Genomic DNA, 20,121 nt, shown 5'->3' with positions numbered 1-20,121 from the left:
AGTTTTCATCTTAACGTTAAGATCCCATGAAAATCCATATGTGACTATGTGAGTTGTGCAATTCATAGTAATCACTTTAATATTACTCTGTAATTACTAATTCCTTGTATAACTATACCAGAATCAAGTAAAAGATTAACAATATTAAGTTATGTTGGTATAAATAAATTGTACGAATTAATGAAAAGGTTGCAGTAGCAAATTGGTGAAAACAATTTAAGCTAAAAAAAACCGAATTTGAGATGTACGTAGTACGTTGTAGAAGAGAACAAGGTGTACGAGTAAATTAACCTCATTTAGTAAACGCCCTTAAATAATTGCTCGAGCTTGTTCGCGAACGTATCAGGCTCATTTACACACCTAGCATCATTGTAAAAACACACACACACAAAAAAAAAAAAAAAAAAAAAGTTAGAATCAAGAGTTTAGGTAATTAAGGACAGACCGGTCATTACACAGAATAAATATGTGCATTATTATATAAATATAGGTATGAAAAGCATCATACAACATAAATGCGGGCATTATTAAGTAAATGCGGCGTAAAATGGCGCCACAAGAATATTACTTTGGATGGGCCCACACTCTACATGGTCTTCAATTCATGCCCTCCAAATCTCCAATCCATTAGCAAAATGGTTCGTTAGTCTCTTTCAAAAATTAGTGAGAAATTGGTAAAATTCCTAAGCAATAATAAATGTCAACATTGTCAATGGCATACGCTAGTATCAAAGTCAAACCCATTTCCTCTATACTTTCACGGCTCATTTGGTCTTTGGCAAGTTTTATGAAAATGTCGAAAATTGATTTTGCCACACCAATATATGAGTAGTGTCCGGAAAAATGTCTGTGTGTTAAAATAAATTTATTGGTATGACAAAATCATTTCCAGGACAATGTCGATAGTACTCATCAGTAATGCTTCTCCTACCTCCTAAGGATGTATTTTCCATCAAGTTCATTGTAAATCGGTACCTAGGAAACGCGTATCCAACATACAGGATTTCAATCTCAGATATTGGGTACTACAACTCAAGGGGACAAATATGACTTCTTTTTGAAACCCAATTATACACACGCGTGAGTAGTCCCACATTGGGGAAGGAGAAAAAATACCAACTTATAAGCTTGATGAGTTAATCTGACTATTGCCAATTAGTTTTAGTGTGGACTGTGGAATCTCCATAAGACTTATAAGCGGGCCGAACTCTCCTCCTCCTTATTAGATTGCCTAGGCCCATACGTATTCTCTGAAATTTAACAAGTATTAAACAGAATGTTACCTTCTACAAAAAATTACAATTAACACCCCTGATGGTCTAGCACTGCACCCCAACATCGTCTTCACAAATAACACATACCGCCATCAGTTATGTTACCATTACCGCCGTTCATTATTAACCTAAGTAGTACTATGTATATAATTGTTACCATTACCATTATTTATCACCTTCCAAACGAGCCGTCAATCAAGTTATTAAAACAACCACAATATATAACCGCCTATCACACAATTGTTCTCTTTCCCACTGGGAAAGAACAAAAAAAAATCATTCTAGTTAGTTTGTTTCATATAGATCAGGCAGTAATATTGCAACATCAGACATATTTGTATCCTTCAAAATTACAAGACTGCAAATAGAAAGACAAAAAAATGAAGCCAATACTGCAAATAAAAACAGAAGGCAAACAAGAAAATGACGAACCTGAACCTGAATCTGAAACTGAACCTGTATCTCCTACAGGACAGTACTTAAGCAGCAAAACTTTGAACACTTGTATTCTAGCCATCCTAGAATCTGAAGTTCCCATTGATGAATCATGTCTAGTTCCGCAACTTCGAGACGTGTTCCTTCCCATTAACCCCAGATTTTCATCTATTATGGTAAATTATCTTCTTTTCAATCTGCACTTTAAAAATAAAAAGTCAATTAAGTACAAGCTTAATTTTATTGTAGCAGATAACTGACAAGAAAGGTGTAAGACTATGGAAAAAGGTGAAAGTAAACCTTCATGATCATGTTAACATTCCCAGATTCCCAGAAGGCTTGTCTACTGAATCATACGACAATTTCTTTGACGAATATCTGACAAAAATCAGCTCGGAGCCACTGCCAGAAGAAAGGCCATTATGGGAACTTCACATAATAAACTGCCCAACAAGTAAAGCAGCAGGGCATATGATCTTCAAGCTTCACCACGCGCTTGGTGACGGGTACTCTCTGATGGGAGCACTTCTTTCCTGCGTGAAACGAGCAGACGATCCTTCCCTTCCTTTAACTTTCCCTTCAACTCGAGGGAAGTTGTCAGAAGTTAAGATGAAAAATACCAAAAGTTGTTTGAGTTTGATGCCAATAAGAACTTTATCTGCAATCTACAAAGGAGCTTCTGATTTGGGATGGAGTTTTATGAAAACCACTTGCATTTCTGATGATCAGACACCTATCAGGTCCGGAAACAAGAATCCGGTTTTTAATCCAATCAATGTTTCCACTCTTGCTTTTTCTCTTGACCAAATCAAATTCATCAAAACAAAACTAGGCGCGGTATGTTATCCCTTTTGATCTCTTTGTTAGTTTGTTGCAGATTACTCTTTGTCTTATTGAGTATAACTGTCAAAATAAGCAAAAAGTGTATGATCCCAGATCAGTATCCTGAATTCCTGATGTCAGTAAAAAGTATATGCGTTAACAAAATGACATTGTTACTGATAAACCTGCATCTTTATTCCTACAGACAGTAAATGACACGATTTCAGGGATAATCTTTCTGGGGACTAGACTCTACATGCAAGAAACTCAAACGAAATTCTGCAATTCACGGTCTACAGCAATGATGATTCTCAACACCAGGATTAAAAGAGACTACATGTCAGTTGACGATATGATTAATGCAGATACCAAAATATGGGGAAACAAATTTTCATTTCTGCATATAGCACTGCCTAAATTAATCAACGATAAATGCTCCAACCCTCTTGATTTCGTCTATAAAACAGGAAAACAGATCAAGAGGTACAGAAGTTCACCAGTAGTTTATCTCACTTCCCACTGCCTGAGGATTATGAGGGAATACAAAGGATGTGAGGTACACGAACAATCAAATTTCTTTATGAAATTACACGTATGACCTCAGTTTCTTAGTTTCTTACCAATATCAAGAACCTTCTGTGTTTGAACCTTGTTTCAGGTTGTGGCTAAACGGATCCATAGTACATTGAGTAGATCAAGCATGACAATGTCAAACATGATAGGTCCAGTCGAACAAGTGACGTTAGCTGGTCATCCTATAAAGGGCATGTATTTCATGATTACAGGAAATCCTCAGGTAAGCAAAGCAAAATGTAGTCATACATACTATGTTATTAGACTTGGTTATTGCACGGGCCGGGTCGGGTCGGGCCAGGGTCAGTACGTGTCAAAAGCGGGTCGGATAATGAAAGGGTCAAAATTAGCGGGTCAATAATGGATTAATGGGTTGTTCAAATTGGGTCATGGGTCAATAGCAAACCGATAGTGGGCGGGTCATTAAACGAACAAGGAGAAATGAAAAAAAAAATCATATGCGAATACGAAGCTACCCATGAGCTTTTTAATATCATAACTATTTTAGTTTTAAAATTTATTGTGTTATAAGTTTGACCCCATATTCAACCTGTCCAATAAAGGTCATGTCCAATAAGAGCCCCACCCAATAAAAACTTTATTAACTTGACTCAAACCCTATACCCATTGGGCTACCTTGTCCAATAACCAGCTCTATATGACTATATGTTATACTCCCAACTTTCTCACCTTGACATAATTTTATGAGATTAACTACTAATTCTCTTTAGATATTTTAGTTAATTGACTCATGGGTTGGACTTGCAGAGCCTGGTAATATCAGTTATGAGTTACTCGCAAACTTTGAGGATTGGAGTAGGAGCTGAAAAGGGCTTCATAGACTCAAAGAAGTTAAACTCATGCATCGAGAATGCATTCGAGTTGATATTCGAGGCAGCGACAAAGAGCAAATAATGATTGTCAAACAACCAAAACACTTCTACTAAATGTTGTATTAGTATGGATGCGACTTTTCTTTTTAAGATTTTTTTTCACCATAAATACTTGAACCAAAGAAAATGGTTCTTTGTATTGCTCACATCGGATACACCTAAAGAATTTGATTAGCTTATCAAACGGGATGCTTAATACGACTTTTATACCTCTTCAAATGCACAATAACGCTACAACAATCATGACAGCATTGGTGCAGAGCACGCAGTGCAAACAAATTAAACAATAACATTGAGTTAATTACAAATATAGCTAATATGGGTTTAGTTCATAGTTAACAAGAATATAAAGCAGGAAATGAAATTTTAACTTTTGTGGTTGAGTTACCTCCACATTTCCAGAAAAATAGTGCTTTGTGATTGGTTGAGAGTTCCATAATTTCAAGATTCTAGCAGTAATGTCAACATCTGAGCTGCCGCGGTTTGCTGTCCGACCCTATTCTAGCTCTTTGCTTATTTTTGAGTACTGTTTGTGATCTTCGTGTATCCTGCAAAATTAACAAGTTTCTTTCCACTCAAATCTTCAGCCTACAAACTCCAATAAGTTATTATAGCGGTAAACATACCCTGTCAGCAATAATACTTCAGCATTATCAATTACCCTAATCCTAATATCCATCCAGATAAGAGAAAATGAAACCACAATTGCATAAGAGTAACAAAAGGAGGCGAACAGGAAAATGATGGAACTGAACCAATATCCCCCTAGATCAAGGATATATCTTTAACTTTTAGGACAACAAGAAGCTGCAGGGGAAGCGAAACTACTGGGACAAACGGTGCAATGAAAACGACATCCACAGCAAATACGTAGTTCGTACTTGACAGTCTCGACACTCTACACTTTAATATCATGCAGGAAATGGAATTAATTATTGGGGTTAGGAAAGTCATCTCCCACCGTTTACAGAAAAAAATAGTTGTTCATGGATGATTGAGAGATCATGGTTTACAAATCTTCATAAGTTCATAGTTGTCCATGTACAATTAATTTCGCCAACGCATAAACCTTTCAAAGCATCTAATTTATTTCATCTAAATGCATAGCATCTCAAACAACGATACTGCTGCTGTGCTGCATTACCCATTGCAACGTAACTTATTGCTGTCTCTTTCTTCTTAATTGGTTTCCATCTAACCAAAATAAATCAGTTTGGCACATTTGTTATCCCATTCAACTATGCCATTTCTGGACAACAACGCTCTTGTGGTGGTACAAATGACCAATTGATAAACGGGTCCATGTAGGGAATACTCGTAATAATTATGACCTTGATCTATCATTCTATGGTTATTGAGCAAAATCTACAAGACAGCAGACCTCACATGCAGGATGCATAAAATTCTGTTATGTAATGATCAGGACAACAATAATGCAGTGTCATTTTGTCAATTCAAGCATTGGCAAGGAAACAATAACGAACGACAAATATGGCAATCTATAATTAAGTGCCAATGCACCAATATAAACATGCAATCACTATAATAACATTATTCTGGTAAACAATCAAGGGCTGTGTGTTTGCACTTTGCACAAGCTGCTTTAAGAAGTGGTAACGACTAGGGAGGAGGGATTCCACCTGGCTACATCATAGCAACGAAAAGTTTCTTCTAGTATATTGTAACTACATCATAACTATATTATACTGTTACTATATAGCTTTATTACTCTATTTCCACAAAAACTCTAGAAGACTATATATAACTATATAAGAATATAAACGTATAATTGTATAACAATTTATAAATATAAGGCTACAACTAATCTCTATAAGATTATATGTTTACAACCATCTCATTTTTATTCTACAAGAGAACTGCCGAGGTCTTTGACTTTTTGGTGTCCCCTTTATGAAATAACTACACGCATTACAAATCATATCAATAATGTTGGTTCAAATTTTTATATTTAAAAATTTCAAAAATAGTTGTTTCAATTCTAGATTAACAAGTGTTAGTTGTTTCGGGTTGGTTAAAATAAGGGTCAGGTCGAATAAAGGTTTAGAGCTACTACTTAGCCGAGTCAATGACAAGTACTCCGTATGATTTTCAACAGGTGGAGGTAATTTGGGTAGGCGCCGGTCGAGCCTCTAACAGGTTGTGTCGAGTTACATACGGGTTCAGATATTTGGTCAGGTATCGAATCTGGTCCGGATTATTGTCGGTCGAGTCCTTTCGGTTATAGGTCATCTTCTGGTCAGGCGTGTGGTACCGGTTCAGGTCATACAATATCAGGATACAGTTATCGATTATGTCAGGTCATTTACAGGTCGGGTCACGGGTTACATGTTTTACCAAAATTTCGGGTCCAAGTCGATTAAAGGTACACGTCTGTTCGGATTGGGTTCTCCGGTGGACAAATGGTTAAGACTTTATGTATTCAACTTGAAATGCCCCATAAAAATTGGAGAAGGAGACCAAGTTGACAAAGAAAAATTATTACTCCCTCTGTCCCACATTACTCGTTACACTTTCCTTTTCCATCCGTCTCACATTACTTGTTACACTTTCAAATTAGAAATGGTCTCACAATTATTATATTGTCCTCTATCCCACTAACAAAAGTTTGGTCCCCACACTCTCTCTCTCATTCAATAAAAAGTACATCACACTAACTCCTATCACATCTACTTTTTCAATAAAATAACAATTGATAACCAAACACCCACTTATCACCTAAAATTTTGTACGAAGGTAAGTATAACGAGTAATTTGGGACGGAGAGAGTACTCTTTATGAACGCTGGCCTACGACAACAATCCATATTGCAGCCATGCCATCAATGAGCTCAAATAAACAAATTTGGTCTGGTAGAATTTATGTCGCGGGACAATAAATTAGTTGGCAATCACTTTCAGTAGGGATTTACACTTAATAAGAAGTATACTGGTTCACCTAAAAAAGACCTAGCCCTACCACGTTGTTGAAAGATTCATTCTAAATTCTTACCAGTCACGGCATATTTAAAGATATAATGATACAGGAATTTAGATGACCCCGGCAGCCCGGCTGAAGAACTATCATTATTTTGTTCCGATTTGTCACATTCACCAGCATAAAAATATCAACTTATCATCAACAGAACAATAATAACAAACAATAACAATAATCAACAAATGAGCAAACACGAATCGCCACTGATTCCCGTCCCAAATTCATGTTTCTGTGAAGTTTCTGCAGGGACAAGATTCTACACTAGAGAGCGGACGTGAAACATCCCTTATGCCTCCATTGACTCGAACTAACTCCACTAAACCCAACATATGATGTACCAGTACAACCCTAGAGTAGGCTGACGAAAGATGAATGACAATTGACAAACAGGTTGAGGGAAGCATAAGGACTTCTATCATATACACTAAAACCTAATCACTAAATTAACATTCAGATAATCAAATGTATATTTCGTTGACAACAACCTATATACATTTGTGGAATTACTTCTGTGTGTGTCATTTGATTAGCTTAGCTGATCAAACAGGATACTCCAAATGCAAATAAAACTACAACAAACCTGAAAACATTGATGCAGAGTTAAGCAGTGCAAAGAAAACAATAACATATACTTTTAACTTTTGGAGTAGTTACCTCCATAATTTCAAGAAAAAATATCACTTTGTAATTGGTTGATTGTTTCTTAATCTCTATGATTGTAGCAGACTAGCAGTAATGTCAGCATCTGACGACTGTCGTGTCATGGTTTGCTACCAGACTATATTCTGCACATTTTTTGTGTGTAGTGTTTGTGGCCTTTGTGTATCCTACAAAATTCACAATTTCCTTTTCTCTCAAATCTCAGTATATAAATTCCACAGAGCTGTTTCCCTTCCATCACCACAACATATAGCAGCCAGAAGTAGAACACCACTTCAACGTTGCCAATTCATTGTTTTAATCACCAAAGCCAACAAAGGCAAAAAAAAAAAAAAAAAAAAAAAAAACAGCACCACCTATTGCACTACAACTATAATCCGGAAAATCCGTGAAAATGACTCCAAATCTGCAAATAGTAACCAACGGAGGCAAACCGGAAAATGATGAAGCAGAACCCGTATCACCTACCGGACAATACTTCAACAGCAAAGTGTTGTCTGTTTGTGTCCTTGCCATTCTAGAAATTGATGTTCCTATAGATGACTCGTGTGTAATTCCACAACTCCGTGATGTCTTCCTACCCATGAACCCCAGATTTTCATCTATCATGGTAATTTTCTCTTCTAGTCTTTTCTTATTCAACTTCAAACAGTCACTAACAGGCCTCTAAACTAAAAACGTTGTCAATAACCGATTAAACGTTGCTTCTAGCAGATATCTGACAATAAAGATGTAAAACAATGGAAAAGAGTGGAAGTGAACCTTCAAGATCATGTTGTCGTCCCTAGCGTCCCAGATGGCTTATCGGTTGAATCATACGACAAGTACTTTGATGAATATCTGACAAAAATAACAGTGGATCCATTACCACAGGATAGGCCTTTATGGGAACTTCATGTTATAAAATACCCAACAAGCAAAGCAGCGGGTCATTTCATCTGGAAGCTTCACCATGCACTTGGTGACGGCTACACTCTAATGGGAGTACTTCTGTCCGGCGTGAACAGAGCAGATGATCCTTCCCTTCCGTTAACTTTCCCTTCAACACGATCAAGCTCACTAGTTACAAACAACAAGATGAATATTATCAGCTGGGTGCCAAGAACTTTTTCAGCAATCTACAACGGTGTTTATAATTTTGGATGGAGTTTTCTAAAAAGCACTTGCAAGGCAGATGATAAGACACCTATCAGATCCGGAAATGAAGGTCTGGGTTTCCACCCAATGAAGATCTCGACAATAGAACTATCCCTAGACCAAATCAAATTTATCAAAACAAAACTCGGCGCAGTAAGTTATTTGTCCCTCTAGTTTTATATTTTACATTACATGGTAGCACTTCAACATTTTATAGCCCCGTGGTGAAGTAACCATTATAAAGTGAACCTTTTTCATAAGTCGGAAGCTTAGGGCACAAAATGTGTTCCCACCATACAACCATCATGAATTCATGATAACATCAGGTCCGTGCGTATGTAACTTACGCCAACTATAATCAACCAAAATAGTTGAAGCAGTCACAGAAAACACATAATCTAGAGAAATAAAGAGTGTAAGAAAATAGAAATAGGTGAAAATCATTTTTTTTATCTTAAGCATGTAATATTTGAAATGGTGATAGTAACAGTTGTCTTACCCTGGCTGAGCCCACCTAAACCGCACCGTGCGTACAGCACAAGCAATTCTGAAAATTTCCTACAAGATAGAACAAGGAGAACAAATTATAATTGAATAGAACTTAGAAAACATAAACTTTCCTTCTATCCAAACTCCATCAAGTGTATAATTTATGGTATGAAGGGGTCAACTTAACACATATGCAGTTTACGAGTTAATGTTGAGGATAACGTAGTTATCACATGATATTCTATCATGTGATAACTACGTTATCCTCAACAGTTAAGCATAACAAGTTCATGTTGCTGAGTATACTCATGCTGTCCTGCAGACGGTAAATGACATTCTTGCAGGCATAATTTTCCTCGGGGTTCGAAAATACATGCAAGCAACTGATACAGAATCTGGAAACTCAGAATCAACGGCATTGGTGCTGTTTAACACTAGGAACATTGGAGGTTATATGACCGCTGAGCAAATGAAGAAAGCACAAATGAAAATATGGGGGAACCAATTTGCATTTTTGCATATAGCAATACCTCAATTAATCAATGACAAATGCTCGAACCCCCTTGACTATGTCTATGAAGCACGAAAACAGATCTCTAGGTTCAAAAGCTCACCATCAGTCTATCTAACAGCTCAGTGCCTAGAGCTGCTAAGGAAATGCAAAGGACCTGAGGTAAATGAATGAATGATATATTTCTACTTTCTTTTATTCAAATGCTAAGCTTTAATTTCCTAATCAGACTTTATTTTAGTTTTTGATCTAGATTTAAGTGAACACATGCATGATTAGGGATGGGATTCCAATGCAGGTCTTGGATACCATCCCATAATTTTAACCAATTAAGCTAGTTGCACAACACGGTAAGAGCCGTCTATAAAGCCAATTCCAAAAAGCTTAAATACATCATGGATGTAATAAAATAAGCAATCAGGGTATCCAATCAGTATATAATCTAAGGTTGCGATACTTGATAGTATAGAAGTTCATGGCATAATTTTTGTCCAATTTTTTTTGTTTTTCCCCTTGGAAGTTTATAAAATTCACCAAAAGAAATTATCAATAAAGAAATTTTTGTTAAAACTTTGACGAAAACCAGGAAAGAATTGAACAATGGTTAAATTGTCTTTCAGGCAGCAGCTGAATTTATCCAGAGTACAACGAATAAAGCAAGCATATTAATGACAAACATGATTGGTCCAATTGAACGAGTGACGATGGTTGATCATCCAGTTAAAGGCATGCATTTTATGGTTACCGGCAGTCCTCAGGTACAAAATTTATCTTGTCTGAAAGCTAGGTGTACTCGAGGGTGGTTTTTTTTTTTTGCTCATTTTGTACGTTTTGCTCAATTTAATGAACAAACCTGATCAAATAAGCAGGAAAAAAACACCGTTGGATACAAAAATAAGAGTACAAATCCTGTAACCCACAATTTGTGTCTCATTTGTGCGTCACTCCCTCCTATTGGTTTTATTTGACTTGATTAACCACTTGTTATTTTCTAATTAAATTACATTAATATCAATCAGTGGCACACAAGTGATACACAAATTGTAGAATAAAATATGTTAATCCCAAAATTAAATGTTAGCATATAATGTTATACTCCCAAGTCTTGCTAAAACAAACACCCAACAATGTTTTAAGTGTATTCTTTAGTGATGTACTGATGTTTGACATTAAGGATATGTTCTCTTTACCTTATTCTTATTGCTTATTACTTATTCTTTTAAAATCATACCAAAAAAGAAAAATTCAGAGCATACCAGACAAAACCAGAAAAGGTAAAAAAACACTCACACAAACATTCAGCCTGACGAGAAAAATTCAAACCAGACCTGACCTAGCAATGAAGAGTCAAACAAAACCATAAACTAGAAAAATCAGACCAGACAAGGTGAAGAGAAAAGAGCCTAATTCAAGAAGGGGAATGGAATTGAAACATTTAAGGAGGAGAAAATTATAACGTTAAGTGTTACCATTTTTTGTTGTTTGGAATACCTAAAAAAAGGAATCCCTTGTACCAAATTGTGGAGGATATCGTTTTGTTACCACAAGGTTAGGAAAGGTAAGGAGTAGGTGATAATGGTTACCCTTAGAAATGGAGTTGATACCTATCTATCATACCTAACAACGGGGAATGAAATTAGTTAGTTAATTCCATTTACAACACTTAAAAAATGGTATTCCAAACATGCTCTTACATGAGGATGCAAGTTCATACTGCTTAAAATCCCAAAAGATATTCCTATCTAAAAATCATATGATGATGAGAGGAGTATTTCTTTCGCCTTATAAAGTGGTTTAATCCTCATTCTCTAATGTGGGAAAACACTTCCACTTATATGGGGGTTTTTCATGAGATCTCAACGATACCTAATTAGCCAGTTGTTTTCTAGCTACTATTTTTACCAACAAACTATTTTGTATTTCACATACACCCAGCATTTTTTATCACTAATGGTTTATATGTTACCGAATTGCAGAGTCTAGTACTAACAATTATGAGTTATATGCAAACTGTGAGGATCGGAGTAGGGATTGAAAAGGGCTTCATAGACTCACACAGGTTGGAATCATGCATCAAGAATGCGTTCGAGTTGACATACGAGGCCGCTACAAATTAAGAGAAAACAAGGGCGTCAAACAATAAAGATATGTAGTACCTAGATCAGAATGTTGGTACATGTTTTTTTTTACAGTGTTGGTACATGTTGGAATGGAGTGGATGAGACTCAGCACCTATGTTGTCTTCTAGGTCAACAATATCATAAGCATTCTCTACAAATATGGTATTTTGAATTGAAGATTTTTCCTTTAAATAGTCCTAAATCCAATTTGTCATACACAGACTAGTCAACTAGTCTAATTACTCTTATATCCCTGTATGAGTGTATGTTGGTTATTATCCGTCTTTTTTATTGTGTAACAATTAATATCAACTTATATGTGGGTTATTCTCTTAATACTAGAAGAAAATGGTTCACTAGTAGTTATATTTAGTTTATTACATACACTTGTATTCTTGCGACTTCATTTCCATCTTATAAACGCTTGCAAGTTGCAACCAAAAGTCTTTTAAGATTTCATGATTTGTTTGTTGTGCTTTCGCTAAAACTTATATTGATACTCCCTCAGTCACTCTAAGTTTGCCCCCATTGGAGAATGGATCATGATGTAAAAACTAGCCCGAGTTAACTCGTATCGCCCGAGTTAACAAGGTTTTGGAGGCTGGCGATACGAGATATCCCGAGTTGTAAAGGTGTTTTTAAAAACGGCGAGATCTCGGCCGGTTCAACCGATACGAACGAATTTTGTCCGCATTAAACGTTATAAACCTCACATCTACTCGATTTTCAGCCAAATTTCCCATGTTTTCGACAAAAAGAAAGCGAAAAAGGAAAGAAATGGAGAAACTTTATTGAAATAGAGTAGAGAACTCCATTTTCAAATCTAAAACCAGTGAGGAGAGAGAAGGTAGACAAAGGAATTCATTTTAATTATGTCACGTATACGGTTTAGGGGAGGGGGACTACGGTAGGTAGTGAATGGGGATGACATGGGGTTTCTTTTTCAAATTTCAAATTCCTACGCGACAACCGCGACATGGTCCGCGACTAACGCAACATTTCCGTTACCGAGACTCCGCGACCGATCCCGCGACCGTGACCGATACCGCATTTTTTATCTATGGAATGGATACTCTTTTGAGTTTTTGTTTGGTGGAATAGATGAGAGAGAAAATTAGTGGGACCAAAAGTAGTATATGTGAGAGTAAAGGGGTGGACACGTGGTTACTCATAGCCATTCATGGTATGGCATAGACTAAAAGAGACAAAACAAAAAGGAGATTGGGAAAACTTAAGAGGGATGGATGGAGTATACACAAGGCCCCCAAATATTCAGGACAGCCCTTTGGATTAAGTACATGCATTCGAAAAAAGAACTACAGATTGATTTTAAAGTTTAATATAAGAATTGAACAAATTACATGCTTCTACAAGGAAATAGGGTTGGTAAATTTTAAATATATGATCTCAATTCACAGAGACAGAGAGTCGGTACCATACGGAGTACGAAATTGCACCAACATCCAGCATAAGCATCAAAGTAGCAATTGTTTTGATCATTGGATATCCTGTAATCAAAGTAGCAATACTCCTGTAACCAAAATCACTATGGTCCATTGGATATCCCATTCAACTATGTGACCTATGCCTATCCCAGGCAATGGTTGTAGTAACAAATAACCTATTGATAAACAGGTCACTGAAGGCCGGGCATAATAACTATTCCCTCCGTAACCAGAAGTTCTTCCCATTACCCGAAATGGAAATTGTAGGATAAAATATTTTTAGTCGCAAAAATAAATGTTATCATACAATGTTACACTCCCAGGTCCCAAGTCTTGCTAAAATAGACATCCAACAATAGTTTTAGTGTAATCCATAATTATTGTCATTGGTAGGCTGTTAGATTTTTTCGACCCAACCAATTTGGGCTTTTATCATAAGACTGGCCTTGATTTTTCCAAGTTTGGGTAGAAATTTTGGATCTGGAATTCAGTAATCCACTCCAGCAAATTGCAGTTCCAAAATGGATAATATTTTTGTTATAGCATGAAAGTCATGATCCTTCTACTTATTGCACCAAGGCCACCAACTCCTAAAAATAGTAATATAATCTCTTCATCCATTTCTTATTGCACCAAGGCCACCAACTCCTTCTACTCCACTTTTAACATCTTGGTTACTCCGTTGTTAAATGGTCCTGTGCAACAAATGTTTGTTAATGAGAATGAAAGTTCACACTGCTTACCATCCCAAAAGATATTCGGATATTCCTATCTATAAATCATATGGTAATAAGACAAGTAGCTCCTTAGCCTTATAAAGTGGTTTAATCCTCTCTCATTCTCTAATGTAGGGAACCATTTCCACTTATATGTGGTTTGTCCATAAGATCTCAACAATACCTTACTAACCACTTGTTTTCTACCTACTATTTTTATTAACAAACTATTTCGTATTTCTCATAGACCCAGCCGTTTCTATCACTAATGGTTCTATGTTACCGAATTGTAGAGCCTAGTACTAACAATTATGAGTTACATGCAAACTGTAAGGATTGAAGTAGGGATTAAAAAGGGCTTCATAAAATCACAAATGTTGGAATCATCCATCAAGAATGCATTCGAGTTGACAAATGAGGCCGCTAAGAATTAAGAGCGAATAATGGCGTCAAACAATAAAGACATAGATAAAGATGTGGATACATGTTGGTATAGGCATCAAACAATAAAGATACGTACTAGCTAGATCAAGATGTAAGTACATGTTGGTATGGGGTGGATGAGACTCTGCATCTCGTTTAGTTGTTGTCTTTTGGGTCAATAATATCATAGACATTCTTGTAAAGGTACGGTTTTTTGAATTGAAGTTTTTCCAATAATCCTAAATCCAATTGGTAGTATACAGACTAGTCCACTAGTCTTATTAACAGCCGGTTCTACTTGAATGCCCAGATAAAATCATCATTAGCTAACAAATGGTTAGCTAAATAGTCTCTCTTTCTAACTTACCCCCCTGCTAAGTGAGGAATCAAGAACATGATACTTTTAAAACCCTAATTACAATATAAGCTTCTTAAATTCAAAAATAGCCTCTCTTTCTAACTTACACCTGCTAATTGAGGAATCAAGAACTTGATACTTTTAAAACCCTAATTACGATATAATCTTCTTAAATTCTGCATCAATTTTAGCAAACTAAAACCAATTAACAGCTTCAAATGCAATATCCAATTATAAAGGCAGCTTCAAACAAAACCCAATTACAGAATTCCACAGATAATATTCGAATTGAAGCATTATGAATCCATAATTGCAAAGTATACATTAATATTGACAAATCGGTAATTTAACTGCCAATCAAAACAGTCACGAACAGTGACAAACTGACAAAGCAATTGAACTAGAGAGAAACCGCGATTAAAAAGCAAACGCATAGTAACAGAGAGAGGATTTTTACCTGGACAACAAATCCAGCAAAGGTGGTCGGAGGTGCCGCTTGATCTTTCACGATCATATTTCACTTGAAAGTAATTTTATTTTTACTATGGATGGGCACGTGCGGGCCCTGCGCCGCTCGTGCCACACCGGGCCGGGCGCCACACCGGGCCCTTGACTAGGATGAGTCGAAGAAAACTCATGTCGTGCCACACCGGGCCGTAAGAGAAGCTCATGCACAGCCCGTTCTATGTGTCGGATTGTGTTCGGGTAAAATCGTTTCATGTGTGTAGGGATGTCAGTGGGACGGGTCTCGTGAGAGACCCGTCCCGTATCCGCCCCAAGTAGGTGGGGATGGAAGTAGATTTGGCGGGTGATGGGGCGGGATGGGTAAAAAATCGCACCCGCTATGGGTGATGGGGCTGATGTAGATTTTGTGTTGAACCGGCCCCATCCCTGCCCGCCCCGCCGCTCATTCGCCCCGCCCCATCCCCACTTGCCCCGCTTCCTACCCGCCATGGATGATGGGGTGAGTGTGGATATATTTGCATGTTTAGGTGATAATATGAATTTATGTTAGATTTTTAAGTTTTTTGTTTGGATTTTTTTGTTATAACCGGTATTTTTTTCAATTACATATATTACTTTAGTCATAAGATAATTTTTCTTTTTTCTATAGTCAACTTTCATTACTCCTTATATATGGAAAATGTTTGCTAAATAAGAAAAATTAGGCGGGTATTGGGCGGGAATAAAAATGGGATGGATACCCAATTGGGTGGTGGGACGGGGATGGATTAGTTTATGGGGCGGAGATGAGGATGACTTTTGTACCCGCCATGGGTGATGGGACGGGGATGCAAATTTTAAGTAAGGATGGGGATGGAGGTACCTACATCCGCATCCAACATGCCCCATTGACATCCCTACATGTATGCGGACTAGTTAGTAATTTGAAGCTTTTTTGTTAATTGGGTAAAAATAATGTGCAAAGTTTTGTCGGCCAGTGTTAGGTTGTATATGTACAACCCATGGCTCGCCGCGTGCCTCTTATACCGTGGCAGACTTACAACACACTCGTACTATGTTGTGTTAGTCGTCCAAAAAAGCAGGAGTACTAGTCGGCCTAAAAATCTAGAGGACTAGCCGGCCTAAATACGGAATGAGGCTAGTTGGCTTAAAAACCAAAGGGGTAAGGCCTAAAAGATGAGGGGGCTAGTCAACCTAAAAAGCAAGGGGGCTAGTCATCGAGAGCAAGCAAACTGAATTGACATCATTATCTCCATACCCTCGCCTCCTGAGCAAGTTGCATCAATTTAAAGGGGCTAGTCAATATACCAATACAAAATCATATCATATACCCATTCTGCAAACTTTTGCAAGTAAGGAGACTAGTTGTACGGGGTTATTCATTTTCTCAGAACACGCAAAACTGTCCAGACGAATACACTTACTTTGAGAGGACTAGTTGTACACTTGTACGGAATACTCCATTGAGCCTAACTAAGGGTCCCAAAGCCCAAACTCATGAAATCTAATATTGGTTCATGACCTTAAGCCTACAAACAATTCTACATACCTTTTTAAGGGATAAGACAAAGATGACTCGACTCCTCCACTTTTACATTTTTAAGGGATACTTACTAATTTGGACTAAGGAGGTTACGTCCATTTGAAGGGCCCAATACGTCCCAAAATTCACAAGCTTCTTTCCTCTCAAATCTTCAGCCTACAAATTCCATTAAGCTATATTAAACACATTTGATTTCGTATCCTGTCAGCAATAATACTTCAGCAATATCCATTACCCTAATCCTAATATCCATCCAGATAAGAGAAAATGAAACCACAATTGCATACGAGCAACAAAAGGAGGAGAACAGGAAAATGATGGAGCAGAACCAATATCCCCCTAGATCAAGGACATATCTTCTTAGGGGAAGCGAAACTGCAGGGACAAACGGTGCAATGAAAACAACACCTACAGCTAGACCTGTTAAAAATTTACCCGACTCGAAAATATTAGGCCCTGAACGAGACTTTGTGACCCGTAACCCGATTTTGCCCGAACCCGAACAACCTGAAAAGTAATGGGTCAAAACTAGACCGAATCCGCTTTTGACCCGACCGATTGAAAATCAATATATATTTATAGAAATAAATGAGATTATGAGCAATTTTAAGCATAATAATGTCGTTGTTGTTACTATCGTTGGGTACATATGATTTTAATTTGAATTATACACCAAGTTATAGTTTGAATACTTGAATTTGACTATATATAAACTTTTGTATAAAATTTAGTTAATCTGTTCTCATATTTTGTATACTTATTACACAAATTAATTAAAATATAATACGTATTTAAAATCTCTCAACTCATTAAGTCGATCCGAACCCAAAAGTGATTGACTGTATTTGCACCATAACTTTTTATTGTCTCTTTCTTCTTGGTTTCCGTGTAACCAAAATAAATCAGTTTGGCACATTTGTTATCCCATTCAACTATGCCATTCCTGGACAACAGCGCGCTTGTGAATTGTGATGCGACAAATGACCAATTGATAAACGGGTCCATGTAGGGAATACTAGTAATAATTATGACCTTGATCTATCATTCTATGGTTATTGACAAATTATACGGAGTGTAAGACAAACAAGACAAAAACCTTACATGTAGGCTGCATAAAACTCTATTATGTAATGATGAGGACAACAATAATGCAGTGTCATTTTGTCAATTCAAGCACCGGCAAAGGAAACAATAAAGAAAGACAAATATGGCAATCTACTCCCTCCGTCCTTTAATACTCGCCTCGATTTGACCGGTACAGATTTTTAGGTAATTTATTTGACTTATTAATGTATTAGAAGATACTCCCTCCGTATTTATTTAAGAGATACACTTGGCCGAGCACGGGTATTAAGAAGAAGAATTGAATGAAATAAAACAATAAAGCAAGTGGGGTTGGGTAGATATTTTAATAAGTAAACAAGTGGGGACCATGTCATTTTGGGGGTGGGAGGTAGGGTGGGTTTATGAAATTATTTGTTTAATAGGATGGTAGGTCATATGGTAAATTAGATGTATTATTTAATTAGATGGTGGGGTTGATAAGTTACTAAAAATGGCAAGTGTATCTCTAAAATAAATACGGTCGGAAAAGGCAAGTGTATCCCTTAGATAAATATGGAAGGAGTAGTAGATAGTGAAGTTTTTTTTTTAATATAGTTAGTGGAAAATGTGTCAAATAAAAGGGTGTGTGTGAGTTAAATTTTTTAATGTTCTTTTAAGGATGTAGGAATATATATTATTAGTAAAAGTATGTCATTTATAGAAACGGGGCGAGTATTAAGGGACGACTTTATAAGAAAAGTGGGGCGAGTATTAAGGGATAGAGGGAGTATAATTAAGTGTCATACACCAATATAAACATGCAATCGATCACTGGTAATAACATTGTTATAGTAAACAATCAAGGGGTGTGTGTTTGCACTTTGCACAAGTTGATCCCTACTCTCTCTCTCTTCCAATTAAAAAATATTCCACTAACTCCTATCAGTCTATCACATCTATTTTTTTAATAAAATAACAATTGATAATATATCAAACACTCACTTATCACCTAAAATTTCGTGTGAAGGTAAATATAACGAGTAATGTGGGACGGAGGGAATAATCTTTATGAACGCTGGCCTACGACAACAATCCATATTACAGCCATGCCATCAATAAGCTCAAATAAATAAATTTGATCTGCTAGAATTTATGTTGCGGGACAAAAAATTAGTTCGCAATCACTTTTAATAGGGCTTTATGGAAAATGTTTGGTTGTTGTAAGTAAAGTTTCAATGCATTTGTAACCAATCAAAATTCAATATTAAATGGGTTACCAAGCCTTAGGGTCACTCTATCAATTGTCCAGGCTTTATATACTCCGTACTTAAAAAGTAGTATACTGGTTCAGCTAAAAAGGAGCTAACCCTACGCCCCTACCCCACGTTGTTGAAAGATTCATACTAAATTCTAACCACTCACGGCATATTTAAAGATATAACATAATAAGACAAGAATTTAGATGACCCCGGCGGCCCGGCTCAAGAACTATCATTATTTTGTTCCGATTTGTCACAATCACCGGCATAAATATCAGTGATTATTATTTTGTTGATGATAAGTTGATAACTTATCAACTTATCATCAACAGAACAATAACAACAAACAATAACAATAATCAAGCAAATGAGCAAACACAAAACTAAGATATCGCCCTTGATTCTCGTCCCAAATTCACGTTTCTGTGAACTAAAGTTTCTACTGGGACAAGATTCCAGTTTACCCTTAAAGTTAATCCGGAGATAGGTTTTAGTTCCTCCCAATTGTTGTTGCGGACTTGCGGGAGATCGAATACGGGTCCTCCCTATCAAGTTCAGCTTTAATCACCACTGAAGCAATAGACAATTGGTACAATTATTATTTATCTTACGGAGTAATTTAATTTTAAGGAGTGGTTCACCATTTATTGGAGTTTGTGCCAAATTTATTTTACGAGCATATCTTATCTTATCAGAGGAATCAATCATCATAAATCTTGGATCTCATTCATTCTGCACAAAGAAAAGAGTTGATTATATCACTCTGATTTGTGCAGCCGTATTAGATCAGTCAATTGAATTCCAAACTTTGCATTGAAGCACCGGGTTTGGCAATTCTGGCTTGCAATTGTGTTAATTACAATCTGAATTTTTATCGGTGGATATGGAGAGTATATTGTCTTTCGTGAATGAGCCATAACGATAATACAAATAAAATTGTAATGTACAATATATAAGGAA

The 20,121-nt window shown here is 36.6% G+C and overlaps 2 protein-coding genes and 1 long non-coding RNA gene across 4 annotated transcripts; 2 read left to right on the top strand and 1 right to left on the bottom strand.

Moving 5' to 3' along the window:
• Positions 1 to 85: 85 nt before the first annotated feature.
• Positions 86 to 15,438, bottom strand: LOC130468106 (uncharacterized). Its single transcript, XR_008928506.1, has 7 exons — positions 15,308 to 15,438; positions 9,288 to 9,346; positions 8,414 to 8,710; positions 4,386 to 4,545; positions 2,010 to 2,612; positions 1,707 to 1,906; positions 86 to 360 (listed from the first exon to the last, which is right to left on the bottom strand). It is a non-coding gene; the product is annotated as an uncharacterized lncRNA (long non-coding RNA).
• LOC110782057 (wax ester synthase/diacylglycerol acyltransferase 4) lies at positions 1,479 to 4,208 on the top strand. 2 transcript variants are annotated; one of them, XM_021986120.2, is made up of 5 exons: positions 1,479 to 1,885; positions 1,959 to 2,546; positions 2,737 to 3,087; positions 3,190 to 3,327; positions 3,873 to 4,208. In XM_021986120.2, exons 1-5 carry the CDS (start codon positions 1,655 to 1,657, stop codon positions 4,017 to 4,019), a joined length of 1,455 nt encoding a protein of 484 aa, XP_021841812.2. In that variant the 5' UTR covers positions 1,479 to 1,654; the 3' UTR covers positions 4,020 to 4,208. The 2 variants fall into 2 exon arrangements, with proteins under 2 accessions (XP_021841812.2, XP_056693792.1); XM_056837814.1 differs by having other exon boundaries at positions 1,480 to 1,885; positions 1,962 to 2,546.
• On the top strand, positions 7,691 to 12,318 carry LOC110782005 (wax ester synthase/diacylglycerol acyltransferase 11). The gene is made up of 5 exons (XM_056837815.1): positions 7,691 to 8,261; positions 8,366 to 8,941; positions 9,600 to 9,950; positions 10,409 to 10,546; positions 11,765 to 12,318. Exons 1-5 carry the CDS (start codon positions 8,046 to 8,048, stop codon positions 11,903 to 11,905), a joined length of 1,422 nt encoding a protein of 473 aa, XP_056693793.1. The 5' UTR covers positions 7,691 to 8,045; the 3' UTR covers positions 11,906 to 12,318.
• Positions 15,439 to 20,121: the final 4,683 nt, after the last annotated feature.

Source organism: Spinacia oleracea, chromosome 2, assembly GCF_020520425.1.
Source record: "Spinacia oleracea cultivar Varoflay chromosome 2, BTI_SOV_V1, whole genome shotgun sequence".
Taxonomy (NCBI): Eukaryota; Viridiplantae; Streptophyta; class Magnoliopsida; order Caryophyllales; family Amaranthaceae; genus Spinacia; species Spinacia oleracea.
This window is presented reverse-complemented; position numbering and strand designations above follow the sequence as displayed.

What these genes read in the sequence shown, in the direction of transcription:
- LOC110782057 (XM_021986120.2), top strand. Translation starts at nt 1,655, where the DNA reads ATGAAGCCAATACTGCAAATAAAAACAGAAGGCAAACAAGAAAATGAC. An exon ending in TCAAAACAAAACTAGGCGCG is followed by an intron (nt 2,547 to 2,736) that starts GTATGTTATCCC and finishes TTATTCCTACAG; the next exon opens with ACAGTAAATGACACGATTTC. An exon ending in TGATTACAGGAAATCCTCAG is followed by an intron (nt 3,328 to 3,872) that starts GTAAGCAAAGCA and finishes TTGGACTTGCAG; the next exon opens with AGCCTGGTAATATCAGTTAT.
- LOC110782005 (XM_056837815.1), top strand. Translation starts at nt 8,046, where the DNA reads ATGACTCCAAATCTGCAAATAGTAACCAACGGAGGCAAACCGGAAAAT. An exon ending in CCAGATTTTCATCTATCATG is followed by an intron (nt 8,262 to 8,365) that starts GTAATTTTCTCT and finishes TGCTTCTAGCAG; the next exon opens with ATATCTGACAATAAAGATGT. An exon ending in GGAAATGCAAAGGACCTGAG is followed by an intron (nt 9,951 to 10,408) that starts GTAAATGAATGA and finishes ATTGTCTTTCAG; the next exon opens with GCAGCAGCTGAATTTATCCA.